The sequence below is a fragment of the Zalophus californianus genome, chromosome 12 (assembly GCF_009762305.2).
Source record: "Zalophus californianus isolate mZalCal1 chromosome 12, mZalCal1.pri.v2, whole genome shotgun sequence".
Classification (NCBI taxonomy): domain Eukaryota; kingdom Metazoa; phylum Chordata; class Mammalia; order Carnivora; family Otariidae; genus Zalophus; species Zalophus californianus.
In genome coordinates this window covers 99460226-99483430 of record NC_045606.1, presented here as the reverse complement: position 1 = coordinate 99483430, position 23205 = coordinate 99460226, and the positions used below count along the sequence as shown (strand labels likewise).

The 23205-nt window shown below is 43.6% G+C and overlaps 1 protein-coding gene across 3 annotated transcripts in view; it reads right to left on the bottom strand.

The window, feature by feature from the left end:
* The window catches only part of ZNF398 (zinc finger protein 398), a 28881-nt gene extending 18042 nt beyond the window's left edge, over positions 1–10839 (bottom strand). For all 3 annotated transcript variants that reach the window (XR_003516662.2, XR_003516663.2, XM_027575041.1), the window contains exons 1-2: positions 10573–10839; positions 7179–7574 (exon numbers count right to left, since the gene is read on the bottom strand). Coding sequence is in view for 1 of the 3 variants with exons in the window: in XM_027575041.1 (XP_027430842.1) it covers positions 7179–7574; positions 10573–10596 (420 nt within the window). In the remaining 2 variants the exon portion in view is untranslated. The remainder of the gene's footprint in view (positions 1–7178; positions 7575–10572) is intronic.
* Between the last annotated feature and the right edge of the window lie 12366 nt (positions 10840–23205).

Genomic DNA, 23205 nt, shown 5'->3' with positions numbered 1-23205 from the left:
AGACTGGAGAGTACTTTCAGAGGAGAATTCTGAAGCCTGCCTAGTGGGAATTCAGGCTTCGTGTAGAGAATGGTCATATGCAGAACAGAAGACCCCGACCCTCCAGCATAGCTTTGTCTAAAGCTAGGTACTTTTCCCTGGGCAAAAACTAGAAGGTTCTTCTGTAAAGAAATACAAGAGTTGCCTCCCCAGGTACCTAGTATGGACACTATCACCTAGTATAACGCTCTCCTCATTCTGGTGTTTAGCTGCTCATCATCATAAGGCTAGCTCACCCTCCTATCACTGGACAGCTTTCTATAGTTAAACTCTTAAATAAGAGCTAAGCACTAAGTCTCAATGACCAGTTAAAAAAGACTGCCATATGAACAATAAAGACTGAAATGAGGGAGGAGGGATGCGTGGGTGGCTCAGTTGGTTAAACGTCTGCCTTCGGCTCAGGTCATGATCCCAGGGTCCTGGGATCAAGTCCTGCATCGGGCTCCTTGCTCAGCAGGAAGTCTGCTTCTCCCTCTGCCTACTGCTCCCCCTGCTTGTGCTCTCTCTCTCTCTGACAAATAAATAAAATATTTTTAAAAATAAATAAAATAAAATGAGGGAGGAAAATGTGTAAAGAACAAAAATACTGGGACGCCTGGGTGGCTCAGTTGGTTAAGCGACTGCCTTCGGCTCAGGTCATGATCCTGGAGTCCCGGGATCGAGTCCCGCATCAGGCTCCCTGCTCAGCAGGGAGTCTGCTTCTCCCTCGGACCCTCCCCCCTCTTATGCTCTCTTTCTCTATCTCATTCTCTCTCTCAGATAAATAAATAAAATCTTTAAAAAAAAAAAAGAACAAAAATACCCAGGCAACATAAAAAACAAAACCATACCACCACCACCTCCTAATTAGTATCCCCACAAAGATTTAAGAGATATAACACCACCCATAAAATAAAACTGGATGCTATGAAAAAAGAAAAATCAGAGAACAAGAAAGACTCTTGGTAACTACTATACACACACACACACTCTTTCTCCCAAAATTAAAAAATTCAATAAAAAGAATACATACTCGGGGCACCTGGGTGGCTCAGTCGGTTAAGTGTCTGCCCTTGGCTCAGGTCATGATCCCATCGAGTCCCACATCGGGCTCCCTGCTCATAGGGAGCCTGCTTCTCCCTCTCCCTATGCTGCTCCCCCTGCTTGTTCTCTCTCACTCTCTTAAATAAATAAAATCTTAAAAAAAAAAATACATACTCATCTTCATAAACTTAACATACCCATTAGGAAACAAAGGTCTATACAAGACTATGAGGTAACTGGCTTTATTTTCTAATTGTTTCATTTGTGGAATTTCTTTTGCCCCCAACTAGAAATTTTCTTAGGGACTAGAACTATAATTATTCACTTTACACTTTGCTCAGCATCTAAAGCCAGGGTGGGAACAAGTGTAGATACCCAATAGCATATTTTCTTTTCTTTTCTTTTTCAAAGATTTTATTTATTTGACAGAATGAGAGAGCAGGAGAGCACAAGCAGTGGAAGCGGCAGAGGGAGAGGGAGAAGCAGGCCCCCTGCCGAGCAGGGAGCCCGATGCGGGGTTTGATCCCAGGACCCTGGAATCATGACCTGAGCCAAAGGCAGTCACTTAACCAACTGAGCCACCCAGGCGCCCCTCAATAGCATATTTTCATCTAACATCATTACACAAGAGATTTGTGATATGTTACAAGAGAAACACATGTGATAAAATAATGATAAAAATAAAGGAGGATGGGCTTCTGGGCCAAGACTATGAACTAAGTATATATGTATTTCCTTTCCCTCCCAGAGTGCTACTGAAATGCCAGTAAATAAAATCAGCAGGGACTAAACCTAAAGCAGCGCCAAGAATGGGGAGCAGCCATCACTGGACCAGAGTTTTTGATGAGCTTCTCAGTGAGACACAGAGGGCCCAGGGTACATGAGGAAGCTGCAGCTCTGCGACCACGCACAGGAGGGCCTACAGTTGAGGAATCCAGAGAATTCCAAGCTCAAAGCTGGCAGAGACATGGAGTAGGAATAAAAGTGATTATAGACTGCAGTTTGAAGGTCTGTCTTCGGAACAGCAGGGATCCCTCCACACTCTTCTCAGCAGGCCTGGCCAAGCGACTAAGCAGCAGCATTGACCCCAAGGCCAACACTGCAGACGTCACCTCTAAGGAAATGGAACAGCCTCCCTGGAGACGGCATGCAGTCCCAGGGTGGGTGTTGACAACACAGCACTGCCTTACTCCTGGCCTCTGGGTGGCCCCTGCACTCCCTATTTGCGCCTTGCCACAGCACCTCAAAGTGAAGCCCACCTAGATCTAGCATCAGTGGAGACAGCTCTCTCCTATAAAGGAAAGATCTTTTGGCTAAACAGACTCACATGGGGGGCGCCTGGATGGCTCAGTCAGTTAAGCATCTGTCTTCGACTCAGGTCATGATCTCAGGGTCCTGGGATCAAGCCCCATGTTGGGCTCCTTGCTTAGCAGGGAGCCTGCTTCTCCCTCTCCCTCTGCCCCCCAACCCCCGCTCCTGCTCTCTCTCTCAAATAAATAAAATCTCTTTAAAAAATCGTGGTAAAATAAATACAACATAAAATTTACCATTTTAGCCATGTTTAATAATAGTTTAGCAGCATGAAGTCCATTCACATTACTGTGTGACCATCACCACTGTCCATCTCCAGAACATCCCAAACTGAAACTCTGTCCCCATGAAACATTCACCCCAGCCCTCTTGTCCCAGCCCCTGGCACCCACCATTCTGCTTTCTGTCTCTGTAAATTTGACTATTCTGGGGACCTCATATAAGTGAAATCTTTGTCCTTTCGTGACTGGCTTATTTCACTTAGCATAACACCCTTCCAGGTTCACCCATGTTAGAGTGTGTCAGCATTTCCTTTTTAAGGCTGAATAATATTCTGTTTCTCTCAGAACTTTAAGGGCATTCGTCCTTTGTCTCGTAACATCAAATGCCATTGATGAAAACCTTAGGGCCAACTCAATTCCAAATTAATATTTTGGTATTCCAAAGAAATACCAAATCCATTTGTAAGAAGTCTATTTTCTTCTCTCTAGAAGTTTTCATCTTCCATTTGTACTTGTTTTTCTAAAAGGTGTTGAGGTTGTTTCTGAGGTAGGTCTTTTAATATTTGTGTCAGATGCTTGGTATGAGCTTTCAGTCAGAAAATGGGTGTCTTTCCAGCTCTGGGACCTTTTCTTCCATAATTCTACTTTTACAATATTTCATCCCCATTTCTCCTTTTCTTGCTGGAAAGATGGATCATCATCTTTGTCTCTAACTTTCCCTTCTTGTTATTCACCTTTTTAGAGTTCCCTGACCTTTCTTTCCAGCCTTTCTCATTTTTATTTTAATAATTTAATTTTCAAGAATATTTATTTCTAGCTCTTTTGAAGCAGCCTGAATTTTTTCAAATGGATGCAATATCTGAATTTCTCTGGGAATATGTATTAGAGGTTTGTCTGTTAGTTCACTGTGTTTTTTTTCTTCTAGGATTGTAGTTTGTAGTAGTTTCTTCTAGTTTATAGTGTTTGTTCATCCTGGTGTTGTAATTTTTTTTAATACTGAGTAATGCTAGGTTATATATTCATAAGTGAAGGATTTGACTGATTAATAAGTTAATTTCAGGAAGCTGGCCTGTTTTCTCTGCCACCCTGTGCATCTATTTAAAAGGGTTTTTTAAAAAGATTTTATTTATTTGAGAGAGAGAGAGAGAGAGAGAGAGACAGAGCATGCATGAGTGGGGTTACGGACAGAGGAAGAGGGAGAAGCAGACACCCCACTAAGCAGGGAGCCTGATGTGGGACTCGATCCTAGACCCCAGGATCATGACCTGAGCCGAAGGCAGACGCTTAACCAACTGAGCCACCCCGGTGCCCCAATTTTACCACAATTTTAAAAACTGAAACTAGTAAGAAAACTGTGGGGAAATTATTCTCAACTTGGCCCTCAAAAGTAAGGACAGAATAAGAGCATTTTCAACAAAATCACAAATTTACTTCCCATATTTAAAGCTAGTATATCTTCAGTATATTCTAACTTCAAGAAGAAATCTTTAAGAAAAATCACATTATTTTATATATGATTTTGGAGTTTAAGAAGGAGAATTTACTTTTTTCTTTTTAAGAATTTATTTATTTGGGGAGGGAGGGGCAGAGGGACATTTAAACTCCTGGGGCGCCTGGGTGGTGCATGACCTGGGCCAAAACCAAGTCGTGTGCCACCCAGGCGCCCCAGGAGTTTAAATGCACCCCAAGAGTTTAAATGTTATCCATTTATCCAGGTAAGACAATGGATACACACTTTAATTTACCTTTTCTGCTAATCTTATGGCAAATACTAAGTCTAAATTATCCCACAGAACTCCAGGAGAGGCTGCAGACACACAAGTGAGACATACTGGGGAAGGTTCTCTGTCAGATGTGGACTAATGTCCCTCCCTGTGATCCTGGACAGAGATGTCGGTCATTGTTCTCTCTTCCCACTCACTCTTCAACCTGCCCCCTTTCAGATTTCTATCCCCCACCCCCACCCCCCGACACACATGCATGGGGCCAAGAGTACTCTTGGCAAGGTCACCGGCTAGGTCTGTGTTGCCAAATCATACTCTGTCCTCATCTTTCTAGATCTCTCAGTAACACGCAACCCAAACGACAACTCGCTCCTTCATTGCCTTTTCTCCTTGACCTCTGACCCCACATGCCTTCCCATCTTGTTCCCACCTCAATGGCCACTCCTTTTCAGCCTCCTTTGCTGGCCCTGCCTGCTCCTGGAGCATGATCCTTGGGCTCTTCCTCCTGTTTCTCCACTTTCTCTCCTGAGGCAATGACTTCCAGTCTCATGACTTAACAATATGATCTGTGCACCAGTGACTGCCAGATACTTCTCATCTTTGAGCTGCGGAGACCACTTAACATCTCTCCTAAATGTGTCACGGGCATCTCAAACCTAATACTGCCAAAAGAGAAGTCCTCATTCCTTCCCACTCCTCAAGACATTCCCTATCTCAGTAAATGCCACCACCATCCATCTGGTTCTTCAAGCCAAAAGCCTAACAGTCAGTAAACCTAAGGTGGGTAAGAGCATATGCTCTGGAGCCAACTGGGTTATGATACCACTCTATTATTTGTATTTCCAAACTATATGATCTTGAGCGAGTTAGGGTTCTTTTTTTTTTTAAGTTTATTTTATTTATTTATTTATTTATTTATTTATTTATTTGGGAGAGAGAGAGAGAGAGAACACAAGCAGGGGGAGTGGCAGGCAGAGGACAGGGAGAAGCAGCCCAATGTGGGGCTCGATCCCAGTCCCCTGGGATCATGACCTGAGCGGAAGGCAGCCGCTTAACTGACTAAGCCACCCTGGTGCCCTCAGGGTTCTTATGAAAATAACCAAAGCACTTAGAACAACAAGTTCTAAGTGAGTTATCACCCAGTAAATTTACAATGATCATTGTCTTCGTTCCTCATTCCCTAATTCCCATCAGTGACTCCTACCCATCAATTCCACCCAACGTCCTGAATCTGTCCACTGTCCGTCTCCTCCACTGCTACCCTCACCCAAGCCACTCTCACCCCTCCCGCTGTTACAGCTGCCTACTGGTTCTCTCTGCTTCTGTTCTTACCACCTGGACCCGTCCTCCACAAAGCAGCCAAAGTGACTCGTTCAAAATATAAACCAGATAGAACTCTGCTTAAAACCTTCCATTTCTTTCCATCACACCCAAGATAAAACCAATGCCTCACCTTGGTCTCCAGACCCCTATATCAATGACTCACAGCCCCAATTGCATATCAGACTCCACTATGGAGCTGTAAGAATTATTAATGTTGGGGCGCCTGGGTGGCTGTCAGTTAAGTGTCTGCCTTCAGCTCAGTTCATGATCCCAGAGTTCCGGGATCGAGCCCTGAATTGGGCTCCCTGCTCAGCGGGGAGTCTGCTTCTCCCTCACCCCTGCCACCCCCGCCTCATGCTTGCATGCTTTCTCTGAAATAAATAAAATCTTAAAAAAAAAAGAATTATTAATGTTTTGGCCCCGTCCAGGACCCACTAAGTCAGAATCTCTAGCTCTGATGTCCACCAAAATGTAAAAAGTCAGGGCTGAAAAACACTGCCCTGAATGACCTGTCTCCTACCCACTTCTCCAGGCATATGCCTATCTATTCACCGCACACCACTAATGGGCCTTTCCCCTTGCCCTGAGCGCTGCATGTTTGTTTGTGTCTTCAGGACTTTGCACTGGGCATTCTTCCGCCTAGAAAACTCTTCCTCAGATCTTCTCACAGCTGGGTCCTTCCTGTCATTCAATCTCAGCCTAAATATTAGCGCCTTTCTGATAGCTTCTCTGAAATCCCATCTAAAATAAATCACCAAATAGCACTTTTATTTTTATCTACGCACTTACATGAATTTACTTTGTATGTTTATATTTATTATCTTTCTTTCTCCACTAAAATTTAAGCTCCAGGGAAGCCTGTATGAATTGTTCAATGCTGTGCCTTCAGGATATAGATATGGAGCAAACAGTATGTGCCCAAGGAAACTAGCTGCCTCAAGGCTGTACTCCAGCGCTTAAAAAGGATGTTTATCTTCTTTTAGTTCATGGGCTACTCCCTCCAGCAGAGCCGGTCCCTAGCACCACAGCACACTTCTATAAAGGATGCTGAGGGACAGGAACATGTCAATCCTGGATCTACAGAGCCCCAAACCCTTCTATTAACCCTTTACTCTATGGCTCTTCCCTTGTCCTCCTCTTTTTCACCAGAACTACCAAAAGATTCAAATAGGCTGATTTAAATGATATTTAATTTAGTTTCCACACGAAGATTGAAGCAAGCAGGTTAACAAAGAAAAAAGTGACTTGGAGGCAAAGGGTAGGAAAAAGCGTAAGAGAAAAAAATCTATCTGCCAGGTAGTCAACTTTGAACTGGAGTTTTCCAATCTTAAGTTTGACACTTCAGTATATGTGCTGCCGAAGCGAGCACTTAAGTTTGACACTTCAAATCATCACTAAATTGAACATGAAATGCTTCCCAAATGGAGAAACAAAAAAATACCTTCATCTTTCCTTTAGCCTGATTGGCCAACACCATCCCTTCCTCCTCGTCTAAGGACTAGTGGCACCACTTTCCAGCCAGAAGGGAGGGCATTACCTTTGGGAGATCTCCTTTAATGCCCGGGGGCAGCCGCAGGATCCAGAAGTTCCTGTTCCTCAGCAGGTTCTCCAAGTTCTCCAGTCGCCTCTGCAGCAGCCCGTACTCCTGCAGCAGGGTCCCCAGCACGGCCCACTTGCCCTCCAGCTGGTTCCCAAGATCAGCCACTGTCTTTTCACAGCTGGCTAGCTTCTTCTCTGCTGTCCCCGTCCGTCCTTCTAGGTGTAGGAGTCGCCGGCTGTGGACCTCCACCTTCCTCTCTATCGCCTGCACGGCTGCCACCACGGTCCACAAGGAGATGGCTGCAGTCTGCAGGTGCGCCTCATTTGCTGCTGGCGGCGTGGGAAGAGGAAGGGGCTGCAGGGATGTAAGGCATTCAGAGTCCCATTCAGAAGTCTATATGCAGTGGAGAGATGAGACAAGACATTGAGTGTTGGAAGGAGCCCTAATCCAAACTAAAATCAAAGCAGGACTGGTTAACTGGTTAACCAGCTGAGATGACTCTAAATATAGTTTTCATACTGCCTGCATAAGCTTCATCTTTGTGGAGCTCATCCGCCTCAAAAGCCAAGAGAATTGCTTTGGTGGTTCAGAGATGAATTAAGTAAGACAGTGAATGAGTGAAACTGGATAGAGAACCAACCTGGCATATTCCCTGGGATGCTAGGTCCTAGAGCCAACTGTCCAGGGGCTCAGGTTGCTGCTGTACCCTCTATTTCTGGAAAAGGCCTAAAGTGCATCACATCTTTCCAGGTTTCACTGAACTCGCTGCCCTCTGATAAACCCTTTAATGACATATGCTCTGGCCCTGTCCACCACCCTGCTTACAAACCACAACCACACCACTCAGTAATAGTTAATTAAAGCTGAGAATATTGAGTATGGAGAAAACATGATGGCTATTGTCAAATATTTGATGGCTATAAAACAGAAGGCAGAACAGACTTGTTCCATATTATACTGCGTTTACTCCAGAGGGCAGAACTAGAACCAACATGGAATTTTCAGGCAGGCAAACCCTGGCCTATATAAATAATTTTTGAAACTAGATCTCTCCAAGAAAATAGCAGGTTGCCTCGTCACTGAAAATGCTGTGAAACAAAAAGTGTATTAAAAAAAATTCTGACAACAAATAGGAGGTTGGACCAGAATGACCTCTACAAAGCCTTCCAACTCCATGAATCTGATAATGCCCTCCCTGGCCACAACCTCTCAACTCTCCAGCTCACCCGCTATACTTGCTCTTCAATCCTACTAAACCCCTGACCATGCCGACCATGCCTTTTGCTCTTGGCTCATTAGCCTGTTCCAGGCTTTGTTTTCTTCCTCAGTTGATCATTTCAACCACCTTCAACCCCTTTCTGTCTCTCTGCCTCACCGGCTCCAGCTTTGAATCTGTCTAATTGTTCTTTCTCTCTTCCTATAAGCAAGCTGGTAAACCCTACTAAAGGAAGTCACACAACAGGGAAAACTGGTGTCACCACACACCAATGGTTTCTAAGCAAAGCAGGAACTCAGTGCTGCCTGGTGCCCCCCCACCCCAACAGTGCTTCTCTTCCCATTCCATAAAGTGGCCACTACAAATCCTCAGCACACTCCTTAAACTTTTAGTACAGCGCTTCTCAAACTAATGTGCATAAGAATCATCTGGAGATCTTGTTAAAATGCAGACTTTGATTCAGTAGGTCTGGGAGGAAAACTGTGATTCTCCATTTTGATGCTGATGTTGCTGGTGCTGGCGCAGGGAGCTGCGTGGGGCACTAAGATTCTTGTCCACTGCAGGCCCCCTCAATCTCAGGGGACAACGTGGCCTCCTACTTTGAGGGAAAAAATTAGAGTAATGAGACTGAAACTCTCTCAACTTTCTTTTTTTCCACACCCCTTCCCACTTCAAACTCGTCAGTAGCTTAACCCATGCTTTCTCCCTTCCCACAGGAAAAAGTTTGATCCTATTTAAAACTAATCTCTCCACTTAGGCTCTGAATGTCAACTCCTTCCACATTTTTAGGCACATTGTTCTTTTCTCTTTTTGATGGTCAGTATTTCAATCTCTCCTGATTCTTCTCTGTAAGAAAGACCTGCACTATTCAATATGGTAGCCACATATGGCTACTGAGCACTTGAAATGTGGTTATTTTGATTGGGATGTGCCATAAGTATAAAATACACACCAGATTGTGCACACTCAGTATGGGGAAAAAAATGTACAATTTCATTAAGTTCTTAATATTGGTTATGCACTAAAATATTTCGTACGCATTGAGTTAAATAAAATATATTAAAATTAATTCCATCGATTTGTTACTTTTTGAATGTGACTACTAGAAAATTTAAAGTTAAATGTGTAGTTTCCATCATATTTCTTAGACAGCATTGGCATTAAAGACAGGATCATCTCTACCGCATTAAAAAAAAAAAAAAAGACTCGGAAAAAGGAAAATAGGTCCCAGGACAGAGACTGCATTCCCCTCTGCCCTACTCCCCACCCCACTGCTACCGTTCCCTCTCTTCCTTCCCTTCTCACTTTCCAGGCCCTCCTCAATTGCCCATTCTGGCCCCCGACCCATAAAACGGCTCTCCTTGGCGTGACCAAAGGCTTCTTCGCTGACAAACCCAAAGCATGTTTCAGTCCTATGTCACTGGCCTACGTGGCTCTCGTGCGCAGGGGCTCTCTTGGTCATCCCTGCAGCTATAGCAACTGGGAGAGGGCTTGGCGCGCGGCGGGCCTGCGGTGAGCACCCGCGGAAGGAAGAAACACATGGAAGCTTATCCCGTCCTCGGAACCCGCCCCAGTCCGTCGTGCGGCAGTCCTGACCGAGGGCCTCCGGCGTGGCGGGCGCTGTCAGATACCGGGCACCGGGGAACCCTGGGCTCACGCAGTCCCTCCTCCCGCCTCGCCGTTACCGTCACCGCCGCCTCTGCGGCTGGGCGAGGCTCAGGTGGACTGCACCGAAGGGGATTTTGCGCGGACGGCTCCCGGAGCTGAGAACCGCTGATGCAAAACCCAAACCGAGCGGGCTGCCCTAAGTCTGGCGGGTTGTAGGGGGCTGACACCAAGCGGGAGGAGCCCCCCTCTTCACTCACTCCTCTCTCATTAGCGGAAGAGGCGCTCTCCGCCACAAACGTCCAAATGGGAAGGGGGAGCCCTGGGCCTCGCACCCGAGGCGCGGGGACTTCGCGATGGGGGAGGGGACGCGCCCTCCCAGCCCCGAGCTCGGCGTCGGCGTCCTGCCCGGCGCCTCAGGCCCCTCCCCGCCAGCGGGACCCCGGGAGCGCCCGACGCCTGACAGGCCGGGCGTCCCGTCCTGCTCCCCTCCCTCGGGTCCGCGGCGCAGAGCCCTAGGTGCCCACACCGTCCCGGGCTCGCAGCGCTCGGCGCGCGGGCCGCCCTTACCGGAGCCGGGGCCGCCTCGGCCATGGCCCTGCGCTGTGTCCGGCCCGGCCCGGAGTCGCCGGAGTCGCTGCCGCCGCCGCCGCGCGGTCCCACGCAGGCCGGCCCCTGGCCTCTCCGCAGGCGGCGCCCGCCCGGCCCTGCCTTCCCTGCCCGGGCGCGCTTGGGGCGCGGGGACTCAGCAGAGGCACGGCGGCCGGCGGGTGAAGCTGGGTGGCGGGCAGGCTCAGCGGCGCTCGGCCCGCAGCGACCCCTCAGCTGGCGCTTTGTGGGCACCGAGCGCACCCTGGGAACGGCTCCGGCCTAGACGCGCCGCACGCCCGCGCCGCACGCGCAGCGCGCCCCCTGGCGGCCCCGGCGGCCACTTCCGCCCCGGCGGTGGCGGTGCGGCGCCCGAGGGTTGTTTTCTCCTTACCCCCAGAGGCTTTAACGGAGAAGAGCTCAGGGCCCAGCCCCGAACCAGGGCTCTTCCTGGGGAGCGCTTTCTTCCTGAAGGCCCGGTGAGCAGGCACCGCCCGAAGGGAGGCGCTCCGGCGGGAGGGCAGCCCAACTTGGAAAGGCGGCAATGGGCGGGGTGCGAGCGGGCTGGTGCGTTACAACGAGGGGCACAAATCTGTGATGGAGAGACCTTCGTCATTTGCAGAAATAGCAAATGTGGCGAACAAGATGAAGCGGCTCGCGTCTCACGTGGCCCGTGTTAGCACCAAAACTGAAATCTATAGTCGTCTTTACCTCTCGGATTATCGAGGTTGTAGTTTACTGGGTCTATACTAATGGACAGGGGAGAGCCAAGCGATATCTATGGAGCTTGTGTGTTTCGGGTTGACAAGAGTGTGTGTTACGGTTACGATAACCTCATGACCCCGAGTTTCTAGCTCAGTCCTCCTTTCAAACATGCTCAGCATGAATGAAAATCCTCCCAAACCTGTATTTCTACAAATGAATCAAATCAATGTCCATAACCGTCAAAGTAACAAATCACCAAAGTGTGAGAACCATACTGTTGGGGCACCCGCTCTGGAGCGCACAAGCTGTTTTTAGACTAGCTATACCTGTAGTTTGAAGTCGCCGGGAAATATATTTTGGTCAAATGGTGAATGTTTGATAGTGAAAAATTGCTATTCTCTAAATGAGAATGTCACCATAACAGAGTGAACTTGTAGAAAGAGAAGAAAAAACACGAACTTTCTTGGAAAGGAAATTCATTTTTATGATTTTATCATTAAAAACGTAGTAGTTAAAATGTTAATGTTTGACCTTATAAGGCAAGAACAGTAATTTCTCAGCTCTGGCGACTGCTGGATGCTCTTATGGCCAATAAATAGGTACATTTACATTACTTAATACTTTCAACTGAGCTTCATGGAGTAGCAAGGCTACTTCTGTCAGCATAATATGGTAATACTGCCACCAATTTATTGTGTTTCTTCCTCTAATAGGCAATTATTATGGTAAAGACTGTTCCTTTTTGATTCTTGACCCTGATAATTTCTTGGGCGATGACAGGATTCCAGTGAAACAATTTCACCGACTGAAGTTTTCTGTACTTTCAAGAAGATGCATATTTTCAGAAGCAGATTTAAGATGGTTGTATTCATATTTTTAATTTCTAATATTCTTGTCTGTTCTTGCCACTATACACAATCACTAGAGAAAAATTTGTCCTTAAAGTTTGGATTTAGAACTATGACAATGAAGCAATTTAATTACTTTTCAAGTTAAGAAAATAAAGTTTCCATCTGTAGTAGCTTTCCTTGTATGCACACCAATTTCAGCTTCTTCCCCAGAGAAGAATCAAAGGAAGATCTTTTCAGCAGGAAATACACTCTTAAGGCACATTAATTTATTCAGCATGTTCCAATAAACAAACTGCTTTCTATAAAATCCAACCATTGGTTATTAGTAAGTTTTGCTACTTTGGTAATGTTCTCTGGGAAATACAAAATTAAGGCATTATTGATCAGCCTTTGGAAGACATAATAGCTTGTTTAAATATCTTGTATATATATGTGACAAGACAATTTCACAATCTCTTGTGTATTGTATAATTTGTTATTGGCTGAAGAAAAATTATGGAAGGGATCTACAATCGTTCTGCTTGCAGCCAGTCATTTCTTATTACATCTTTTTTTCCTTTTCTTTCTTTCTTTTTTTTTTTGGTGGGCAGCAAAGCAAGGTTTATTGAGCGATAGCAAAGTGATAGTACAAAGCTCCCAAGGAGGGAGGGGACCCGAAGGGGTTGCCCTTTTATTACATCTTTTATTTTATTTTTTTTAAAGATTTTTATTTATTCATTGAGAGAGAGAGAGAATGGTAGAGAGAGGGCATGAGAGGGAGGAAGGTCAGAGGGAGAAGCAGACTCCCTGCTGAGCAGGGAGCCCGACGTGGGACTCGATCCCGGGACTCCAGGATCATGACCTGAGCCGAAGGCTGTCGCTTAACCAACTGAGCCACCCAGGCACCCTTATTACATCTTTTAAAGCTATAACCATTTTCTGAATATAAAACTGAACAGTGCAAACAAATTACAGTATGTTTGTGCTCACGGCATTTACCATATTTGTTGTATAGTCAATGATAATTTTGTGCATTTGTCTTTACTGATTTTATATTCCATAAATATTTCTCAAAGTCAGATTCACTGTGTGAGACACAAGAATCTTTCTTTTTTTTAATTTTATTTATTTATTTGACAGAGAGGGAGAGAGAGAGCACAAGCAGGGGGAGAGGCAGGCAGAGGGAGAGGGAGAAGCAGACTCCCTGCTGAGCAGAGAGCCTGATGTGGGGCTCCATCCCAGGATCCTGGGATCATGACCTGAGCTGGAAGCAGATACTTAACTGACTGAGCCATCCAGGTGCCCCAAGAAACTTTCATCAAGTAAGGAAAGTAACCCTTTATGTTGTCAAACCTAAAAACTTAAGGTTGATTCTTCCAACCTTGTGTCCAAACGTCACACCATATACTTTGGGAGCACATTTAACATTCTCATTAAACTTTTTGTGTATAAGAAAATATAAACCAGAAGAAAGTTTTTAGGAATGTTTTCTAGGGGCGCCTGGATGGCTCAGTCAGTTAAGCTGTTGCCTTCAGCTCAGGTCATGATCCTAGGGGCCTGGGATGGAGCCCTGCGTCGGGCTCCTTGCTCAACAGGGAACCTGCTTCACCTTTTCCTTCTTGTGCTCTCTGGCTCTATCTCCCTGTCAAATAAATAAGTAAAATCTTAAAAAAAAAAAAAAAAGGAATGTTTTCTAAAATAAAGCAACATTTAGAATCCATAGCTTTGGCAAATCTCAAAAATTCTTTCTCTTCCACTGCTGAAATGGTATAATTAATCTATTGCAATTATTTCTACAAGCTTTAAAAAGCATTTGTCTTCACAGATACTAAACCATGAGGTATTGCCTTATTAAAAGCATTCTTGAAAAGTTCATTGTTTAGAGAGACAAATGTATTTTGGGCATCTCATTTTATCTAAATGTTCTTTTTTTTAATGCTGTCTCTATAAAGTATAGAGTACATGACTCAAAGATGATTTATCATATGTGTTATACATGAGGTTTTTTTGTCTTTGTGAAATTTTGAGGTAGCTGTGTTGACATTCTGCTTTTAATTTATCCTCCTATGTGAAAAATTACAAAATAGGGCTTTTTAAGATTCACAGACTAAATGGAATTAAGTAATTAAACACTAGTTTCTCTATATATTTTTTATAAAGTATTTTATTTTATTTTTTTTTAAGTAAGCTGTATGCCCAACGTAAGGCTTGAACTCATGACTCTGAGATCAAGAGTCACATGCTCTGCCTACCAAGCCAGCCAGGTGCCCCTCTACAGATTTTATCTAGTGTTATGAATGCAATTGCATCAAAGATTTCTACAGTAATTAGAATTAGGATATAATCTAAACTTTACTCTTTTGCCCTATGGTAGTATTTATATGTTTATAAATACCTGTAGGCTCAAAAAGGATATAATATTCTTCCTAAAGTTATCTGGATAGCATTCTTTCAATATTCACATTAACTGTTAACATATTTATTTAACTACTTGAAAGTTTTTTTATTACATAGAACCAACATCTTCCATAATCCTCAATAATTATTGCAGCATTTTACTTTTGCAATATTAAAAATACAATCATATATACTTCAACTGATTGTTAGCAGGTCAACATATAAAGCACATCATCAAATTTAGCATTTCAAGTTACCAAGTTATCTAGAATTTAGAATACCTACATCTGAAAGTAGATATTCAGATATTAACAATAAATATGAATGAGATGCCATGTTTATGTTATTGAAGATTGATGCACCGATGGGACAGGACAGAAATCTACCCAATCGCACAGCTATTACTCTTGAATAGGTTTAAGAACACCAGCAACGACACTGAGTAAGCATTCAGCTATTCTACTTTGCAATGGTCAGGGCTGGATGGTAGAATTTGGACAAACTGAGTCTGAAGCCAAAGGTCAGAGCACCCCCAGTACACGTGCATGTAGCTTTCATCTAGGCACACGTGAAAGATCTGGCAACTGTGCAGTGATCAGATTACTGTGGTTGTAGATGAAAATTTCCATAATTCCACCCACAACAGATACAAACATGAAATGAAAGTAGCTGTCATAAGAAGACATAGGAAAGAAAACATTTCTGTGTCTTGGGAGTTTCAGGGAAGGCTTCCTGGAGCACGTGACATGGTAGCTGAACCTTGAAGGAAAAATAGAAGTTATCAGACATCCTGAGAATGGAGCACGGTCATTCCAATCATAGTCAACAGCAATGCAAACTCCTAGAGGTGTGGTCAGCACGGGATATTCAGAGAACTCTAAGTGGGGCCGTGCTGCTAGATCTTAAAATGTGGAAACGTGGGGAGGAGAGCACCAGTGCACGGGATTAGAGAGGTTGGCAAGCTAAATGAATTCGTAGAAGGTTGACAAAAGTGGTTTTGAAAGAATTAAAAACAACAAATACCAGTCAGGTAATAAACTAACATTGAACTGGTGATTAGCATTTACTGAGCACTTTACACAATCATCTAATTGAATCCCTATATCAACTACCTGAGGTAGATGTTGCCAGTTTTTTTTACACCTCAGTTTATGTGAAATGTTGCTGGGCAATTCTCCACGGCGTTTCTACATGTGTTGTGACAGCTTTTATCCTGGACAAGCTTTCCAAGGATATTTGTTTGGCAAACAGCCTGGGAAAACAGAGGTAGTGTCTCCCTCTGGGGGAGAAGGCAGATTTGTTTCTTCACCAGGATAATAAAGATACCGTCTTCCTCCAGGTCAGAGGTTGCACACGTATGCTAGCATCACCCTAATAAGATTAGGATAGGACCGCCAGGTGAAATATTGGATACCCAGTTAAATTTGAATTTCAGATAAACAACAAGTGTGCCCTACACAAACTTTTTAAAAAATTTTTATTTATTTATTTGAGAGAGAGAACGAGCAAACACAAGCAGGGGGAGTGGCAGAGGGAGAGGGAGAAGCAGGCTTCCTGTGGAGCAGGGAGTCCGATGAGGACTCGATCCCAGGACCCTGAGATCATGACCTGAGCTGAAGGCAGCGGCTTAACCGACTGAGCCACCCAGGCGCCCCTGCCCTATACAATACTTAACACTAAAAATCATTTCTTGTTTATCTGAAATTCATATTTAACTGGACATCTGTATTTTTACTTGCTAATCTGTCAACTCCATGTTGGGAGTTTCCTAAGCTTGCTGTCCCTCTGCTGGGACACAGATCCACTGTGTGTGAAACGGACACCTGGGCCATAATACATTGTCCTTATGGGCAAATTGATGGAACATGAAGTTCATGCTGCCTGCTGCTCTGGGAGTAATAAAGTCCTTTGTCTCTGACCCAGGAGTCTCCTGCCTTCTCCAGCATCTCTGGAAACTATGGCAGGCTAACTAGTGAATGTTTAAGTACAGTAAAACTTCAGAGCCCATAGTTCCCTACTTGGCACTAATCCCTTACAGAGGAACACTGAGATTGTTTCTAATCTACTTAGACACTATTACTATTATAAGCAATATTGTCACAAATATCCTGGAACATACTTCTCTGTGCACAGGTACAAAAACATCTGTTGGAAAATTTCCTGGAAGTGGAAATGTTGGGTCAAAAGGTATGTACACTTAAACGTTGAAGTATATCAATAAATTGTTCTTCGTAGAGGCCGTATCCATAAACCCTCACTAAAGATGTATAAGACTATCAGTTTCATTCCCCACTTGAGCCGACTATATTCTGAAGTTTTTTGATCTTTGCCAACCTAATAAGTAAAAAGTGGGATCTCATTTAGTATTACTTTGTATTTCTCTTATGAGTAAAGCTGAACATCTTAAGCTTAAAAGCCTTGTGAATTTCCTTTTCTGTGAACTGTTCACATTTTAAGCATTTTTCTGATGAGTTGTTGATATTTTCTTTTTTTCTTAAGCTTTTATTTATTTATTTATTTATTTATTTATTTATTTATTTATTTATGGGGGGGCACCTGGGTGTCTCAGTTGGTTAAGCGACTGCCTTCGGCTCAGACCATGATCTCAGGGTCCTGGGATTGACCCCCCACATCTGGCTCCTTGCTCAGTGGGGAGCCTTCATCTCCCTCTCCCTCTACCTGCTACTCCGCCAGCTTATGCTCTCTCTCTCTCTGTCAAATAAATAAAAATTCTTTAAAAAATAAGTTTTTATTTTAATCACCCAGTGCTCATCATGACAAGTGCCCTCCTTAATCCCCATCACCTATTTTACCCACCCCCCCTCGTAACTCCCATCAGGTAACCATTAGTTTGTTTTCTATAGTTAAGACTCTGTTTCTTGGTTTATATATCTCTCCCTCTTCCCTCCCGCCCCCACTTTGCTTGATTGTTTTGTTTCTTCAATTCCACGAGTGGAAAAAAGAAAAAACACAAGAAACAACAGGTATTGGCAAAGGTATGGAGAAAGGGGAACCCTCCTGCACTGTTGGTGGGAATGCAAACTGGTGCAGCCACTCTGGAGAACAGTATGGAGGTTCCTCAATAAGTTGAAAATTGCATTGTATTGCTATAAATTTCCCTCTTAGAACTGCTTTTGGTGCATCCCACAGGTTTTGAACCATTATGTTTTATTTTCATTTGTTTCCATGTACTTTTTAAATTTCTTCTTTTATTTCCTGCTGGACCCATTCATTAATAGCATGTTATTTAACCTCCATGTATTTGTGGTCTTTCAGATTTTTTCTTGCAGTTGATTTCTAGGTTCATCGCATTGTGGTCAGAAAAGATGCACGGTATGACTTTGATCTTTTTTGAGTTTGTTGAGGCATGGTTTGTGGCCTAATATGTGATCTATTCAGGAGAATGTTCCATGTGCACCTGAAAAGAATATGTATTCTGTTATAGGATGGAATGTTCTGAATACATCTGTTTAAAACATCTGTTCCAATGTGTCATTCAAAGCCATTGTTTCCTTGTTGATTTTCTGTTTAGATCATCTGTCCATTGCTTTAAGTTGGGTGTTAAAGTCCCCTACTACTGTATTATTTTTGATTAGTTCCTTATGTTTATTAACTTTTATGTATTTTGGTGCTCCCAAGTTGGGTGCATAAATATTTAGAATTGTTTTATCTTCTTATTGGATTTTCCCCTTCATTATTGTATAGTGTCCTTTTTTTATCTCTTGTTATAGTTTTTTTTTTTTTTTTAAGTAGGGTCCATGCCCAGTGTGGATCCCAACACAGGGCTCGAACTCACAACTGTGAGATCAAGACCTGAGCTGATACCAAGAGTTGGACACTTAACTTAACTGACTCAGTCACCCAGGCACCCATATAGTCTTCATTTTAAACTCTATTTCATTCAATAAAAGTATGGCTACTCCAGCTTTCTTTTGACCTCCACTTGCATGATAACTATTTCTTCATCCCCTCACTTTCAATCTGCAGGTATCTTTAGGTCTAAAATGATCTCTTGTAGGCAGCATATAGATGGATTTTTATTTTTTTTCTTTTCCATTCTGTCATCCTATGTCTCTTGATTGGAACATTTAGTCAATTTATATTCAAAATAATTATTGATAAATATGTATTTATTGCCATTTTATTACTTGTTTTGTGGTTGTTTTTGAAGATTTTCTCTGATCCTTTCTTGTCTAGTCTCTCATGGTTTGCTGGTTTTTTTTAGTGATATATTTGGATTTCTTTCTCTTTATTCTTTGCACATTTATTAGTGGTTTTTGACTTGTGGTTACCATTAGGCTTGTATATAACATCTTCTGCATATAGCAGTCTGTATTAAATTGATGGTCATTTAAGTTTGAACCCATTCTTTTTTTTTTAAGATTTTATTTATTTATTTGACAGAGAGAGACACAGCGAGAGAGGGAACACAAGCGGGGGTGGGTGGGAGAGGGAGAAGCAGGCCCCTCACCCAGGGGGGAGCCCGATGTGGGGCTCGATCCCAGGACCCTGGGATCATGACCTGAGCTGAAGGCAGACGCCCAACGACTGAGCCACCAAGGTGCCCCAGTTTGAACCCATTCTTTACTCCTCTTCTCCCCACGTTTTAGGTATATGGTGTCATATATTATATCCTTTTTTATATTGTGAGTTCCTGACTGATTTTTTACAGAAATATTCATTTTTACTGCTTTTGTGTTTCCTACCTTCATTCCTATCATTTTTGGTCTTTTTCTTTCCACTCAAAGAGACCCCTTTAATGTTTCTTGCAGGGCTGGTTTAGTGGTCATGAACTCCTTTAGTTTTTGTTTGTCTGGGAAGCCCTTTATCTGTCCATCTATTCTTAATGATAGCCTTGCTAGATAGAGTATTGTTTGCTGTAGATTTTTCTTATTCAGCACTTTGAATATATCATGCCACTCCTTTCTGGCTTGGAAAGATTCTGCTGAAAAATCTGCTGAGAGTCTTACATGGTTTCCTTTTATGTAACTGTCTTTTGTCTTGCTGCTTTTAAGATTTTTTCTTAATTGGGCGCCTAGGTGGCTCAGTCGTTAAGTGTCTGCCTTCAGCTCAGGTCATGGTCTCAGGGTCCTGGGATCGAGCTCCGCATCCGGCTCCCTGCTCGACGGGAAGCCTGCTTCTCCCTCTCCCACTCCCCCTGCTTGTGTTCCCTCTCTCGCTGTCTTTCTCTCTGTCAAATAAATAAATGAAATCTTTAAAAAAAAAAGATTTTTTTCTTTATCACTATATTTTGCCATTTTAATTACAATATGTTTTGGTGCGGATCTGCCTTTGTTTGATTTTTGTTGGAGGTTCTCTGTGCCTCATGAATCTGGATATCTGTCTCCTTCCCCAGATTAGGGAAATTTTCAGCTATTATTTCTTCAGATAAATTCTCTGCTCCGTTTTCTCTCTCTTCTTCTTCTGGGACTCCTATAATACGAATATTTTTACATTCGATGGACTCACTGAATTCCCTAAGTCTATTCCCATTTTACATAATTCTTTTCTCTGTCTTTTGTTCAGCTTGATTACTTTCCATTACTCTGTCTTCTAGGTCATTAATTCATTCCTCTGCTTCCTCCAGCTTGCTATTCATTCCATCAAGTGTGTTTCTTATTTTGTTTATTGAGCCCTTTATCTCTATGTTATTCCTTATCTCTGTGTTAATGGCCTTGCTGATGTTCTCCACTCTTTTCTCAAGTCCAGTGATCAGGCATGTTACTTATATCTGTTTTGCTTAGATTTCCTGCCATGGCCTTGTCTTATTCTTTCACTTGGGACAAATTCCTCTGTCTTCTTATTTTGTCTAAGTCTTTGTGCCTGCTTCTCTGGGTTAGGAAACTCAGCTATGTCTTCTGTTCTTAAGGATAATTGCTTTATGAAGAAGAGGTCCTATAATGCCCTGCTATGTAGTGTCCTCTGTTCCCCGGGGCCTGGCACTTCTGGGAGTATCTCCAATGTGTGCTGTGTGTGCTCTGCTGTTGTGTCCTGGCTGCTTTATCCTTCAGGCCAGTCATCTGCAGAGGCTCTCTTTGCCTGTGGTGGGCAGTATTTGGTCCTTGGCCTGAATGTGGCATATTTTGCACTAGGTGTGCTTGTGAAATGAGACTTGTTGCCACCGCCACCAGAACCAAGGCCTTGCAAAACTCCCAGGTTGGGAGACACAGTGTTGGCAGGGGTTTGGGCTGGTCTTCTGAGGAAGAGGGCCCACTGCACTGGGACTGGGAAGGGTGGTTCCACCAGAGCATGGGGGGCGGGGTTTGGTATAAGCAAGTTAAGTAGTGAGTGTTGGCCCTGTGCCCTGTGTTTATAATGAGGACCAGGGGAGGGAAATGGCTCCTGACAGTTTCTTTGTTCCTGGAGGGGGTCTCATGAACGCTGCCTCTTTGAGGCATGCTCTGAGATGAGCAACTAACCTCCCCACTGTGTGCCCCATGTGCTCTTCAGATTGCTGTTTTCATACTGTATGTCTGTGGGCTGTTTGCCCTGCCTTCTCTCCAAAAGCAGCCTCAATGTCTTCCAAACTCTCCCACAGCCAAGCAGGCTGACCTTTAAAACTCCCGGCTCTAAGCCCCTCTCACTTTCCAAGCCAATTGCTATAGGGATTCATTTTCCCCATGTGCTCCCCTGTGTGCTAGTCTGTCTCTTGTGCTTCCTTCTCTAAGACTGCAGCTCCCTCCTCACTGCAGCAACCAGGACCCATTTCTTTCCCAAATTACATCTCTGTATTTCCTACCTTCTTCTATGTGCCTCTTGTCTACCTTCAGTTGTGGAGTTTGTTCTGACAGTCTTCAGATCAATTCCTGGGGCATTTGGGATGATTTTATAGTTATCTAGTTGTAATGGTAAGACAAGGTGAGCCTAGGGTTCTCCTACTCCTCCACCTCTTCCCCTCCACTATGAGTTGTTGATATTTTTGAGTTGCATGACCTCTTTATATAGTACATAAATTAAACACTTGTTTTTCACATTATATATACTTTACCTAGTAAAGACATCTGCCATTTGGCATCGTGCCAAATAGAAATTTAAAATTTTTATGTGAACATTTTCAATGTTTTATGACTTTTGGTTTTGGTGCCTTGCTTAGAAAGGCCCTCCCCTCTCTCAGTTTTTTGGTTTTGTTTTTTTAATCCTTCACATTTTTTGAAGAAGTCTTCATGAAAGAAACAATGACTCAAAACTTCAGCCTGGCTTTGGAAGCATTGTATATCTTCTAAGATACTTTTGGTTCACTGGCATTTTCACAGCACAAAGTACTTAGTAAATTGGGGGACCCCTGGGTGGCTCAGTCGGTTAAGCGTCTGCCTTCGGCTCAGATCATGATCCCAGGGTCCTGGGATCGAGTCCCGCATCAGGCTCCCTGCTTGACGGGGAGCCTGCTTCTCCCTCTGCCTCCGCCTCTCTCTCTCTCTCTCTCTCTCTGTCTCTCATGAATAAATAAATAAATAAGAATCTTAAAAAAAAAAAACAAAGTACTTAGTAAATTGGCACACTTGTGGGACCTCAGCATTGGCAAAGCAGAGGCTATTTTGAGATTCATCAGAGGAAACTCTTGACCATACCTGGGGTGCTGCAAGTCCCAAGGAAACACTCTCCGTTACTTCCAAAATGAGACTTTGACACTGGATTTCTCCAAGTTTCACTATCCAAGAAATAGAAATTTTCATACCACAAAAGCAAAATATAGCCAGAACAACAGAATGTCATTTAATTCAATAAGATGATGAAGGAACAACAGGGTCCCAAGGCTTCCAATGACCAGTTTCTCCAAATCCACATCTTATAAATTCATATATGCCTCTGGGGGTGTTATTTTAGAAACTCCCTAATCTGTTATTATTGTTACATTTTCTCCAACAGTTACAGGCAGAAAACTTTAAATTAACGTACCGTTTCCTTACATTCACTATAACTGGAAAAGCTTCCTCGATGTAAGATTAGGAGTGCCAGATCTTTAGAAAGGGAAGGGTAATTTGACTACCAAGTGATGCATTTTTGCCTGTTACGGCACGTAGGGATGGCTAATATGGTTTCCAAACAAAACGCTATGACGGGGTTCTGTTAATGTGTGAGTGGGGGTAATGCCTGGGTGGTTCAGTTAGTTAAGCGTCTGCCTTCGGCCTGGGTCATTGGGATCGAGTCCCGCATCGGGCTCCCTGCTCACCGGGGAGTCTGCCTCTCCCTCTGCCTATAGTTCCCCCCTGTTTGTGTGCGCGCGCGCGCGCTCTCTCTCTGACGAATAAATAAATAAAATCTTGTATTTTATTTATTTTTTTTTAAGATTTTATTTATTTATTTGACAGAGAGAGACAGTGAGAGCAGGAACACAGGCAGGGGGAGTGGGAGAGGGAGAAGCAGGCTTCCCGCTGAGCGGGGAGCCCCGATGCGGGATCAATCCCAGGACCCTGGGATCATGACCTGAGCCGAAAGCAGACGCTTAACAACTGAGCCACCCAGGCGCCCAATAAATAAAATCTTTTTAAAAAAAAACAGACTCTGCTTACTCTCCTGTGGGAGAGTCTTCATTTAAAAAAAAAATGTGCAACTGGGGACAAGACTGCCACATTCTCCCCAAATTCCTGCATTCAATACAGACACCTCCATTCATTCCTGTTTGGAAAACAAGATTTTGCTTCCTGCTTTTTAAGGAGAAAACATCAACGTTTGCCTATAAATA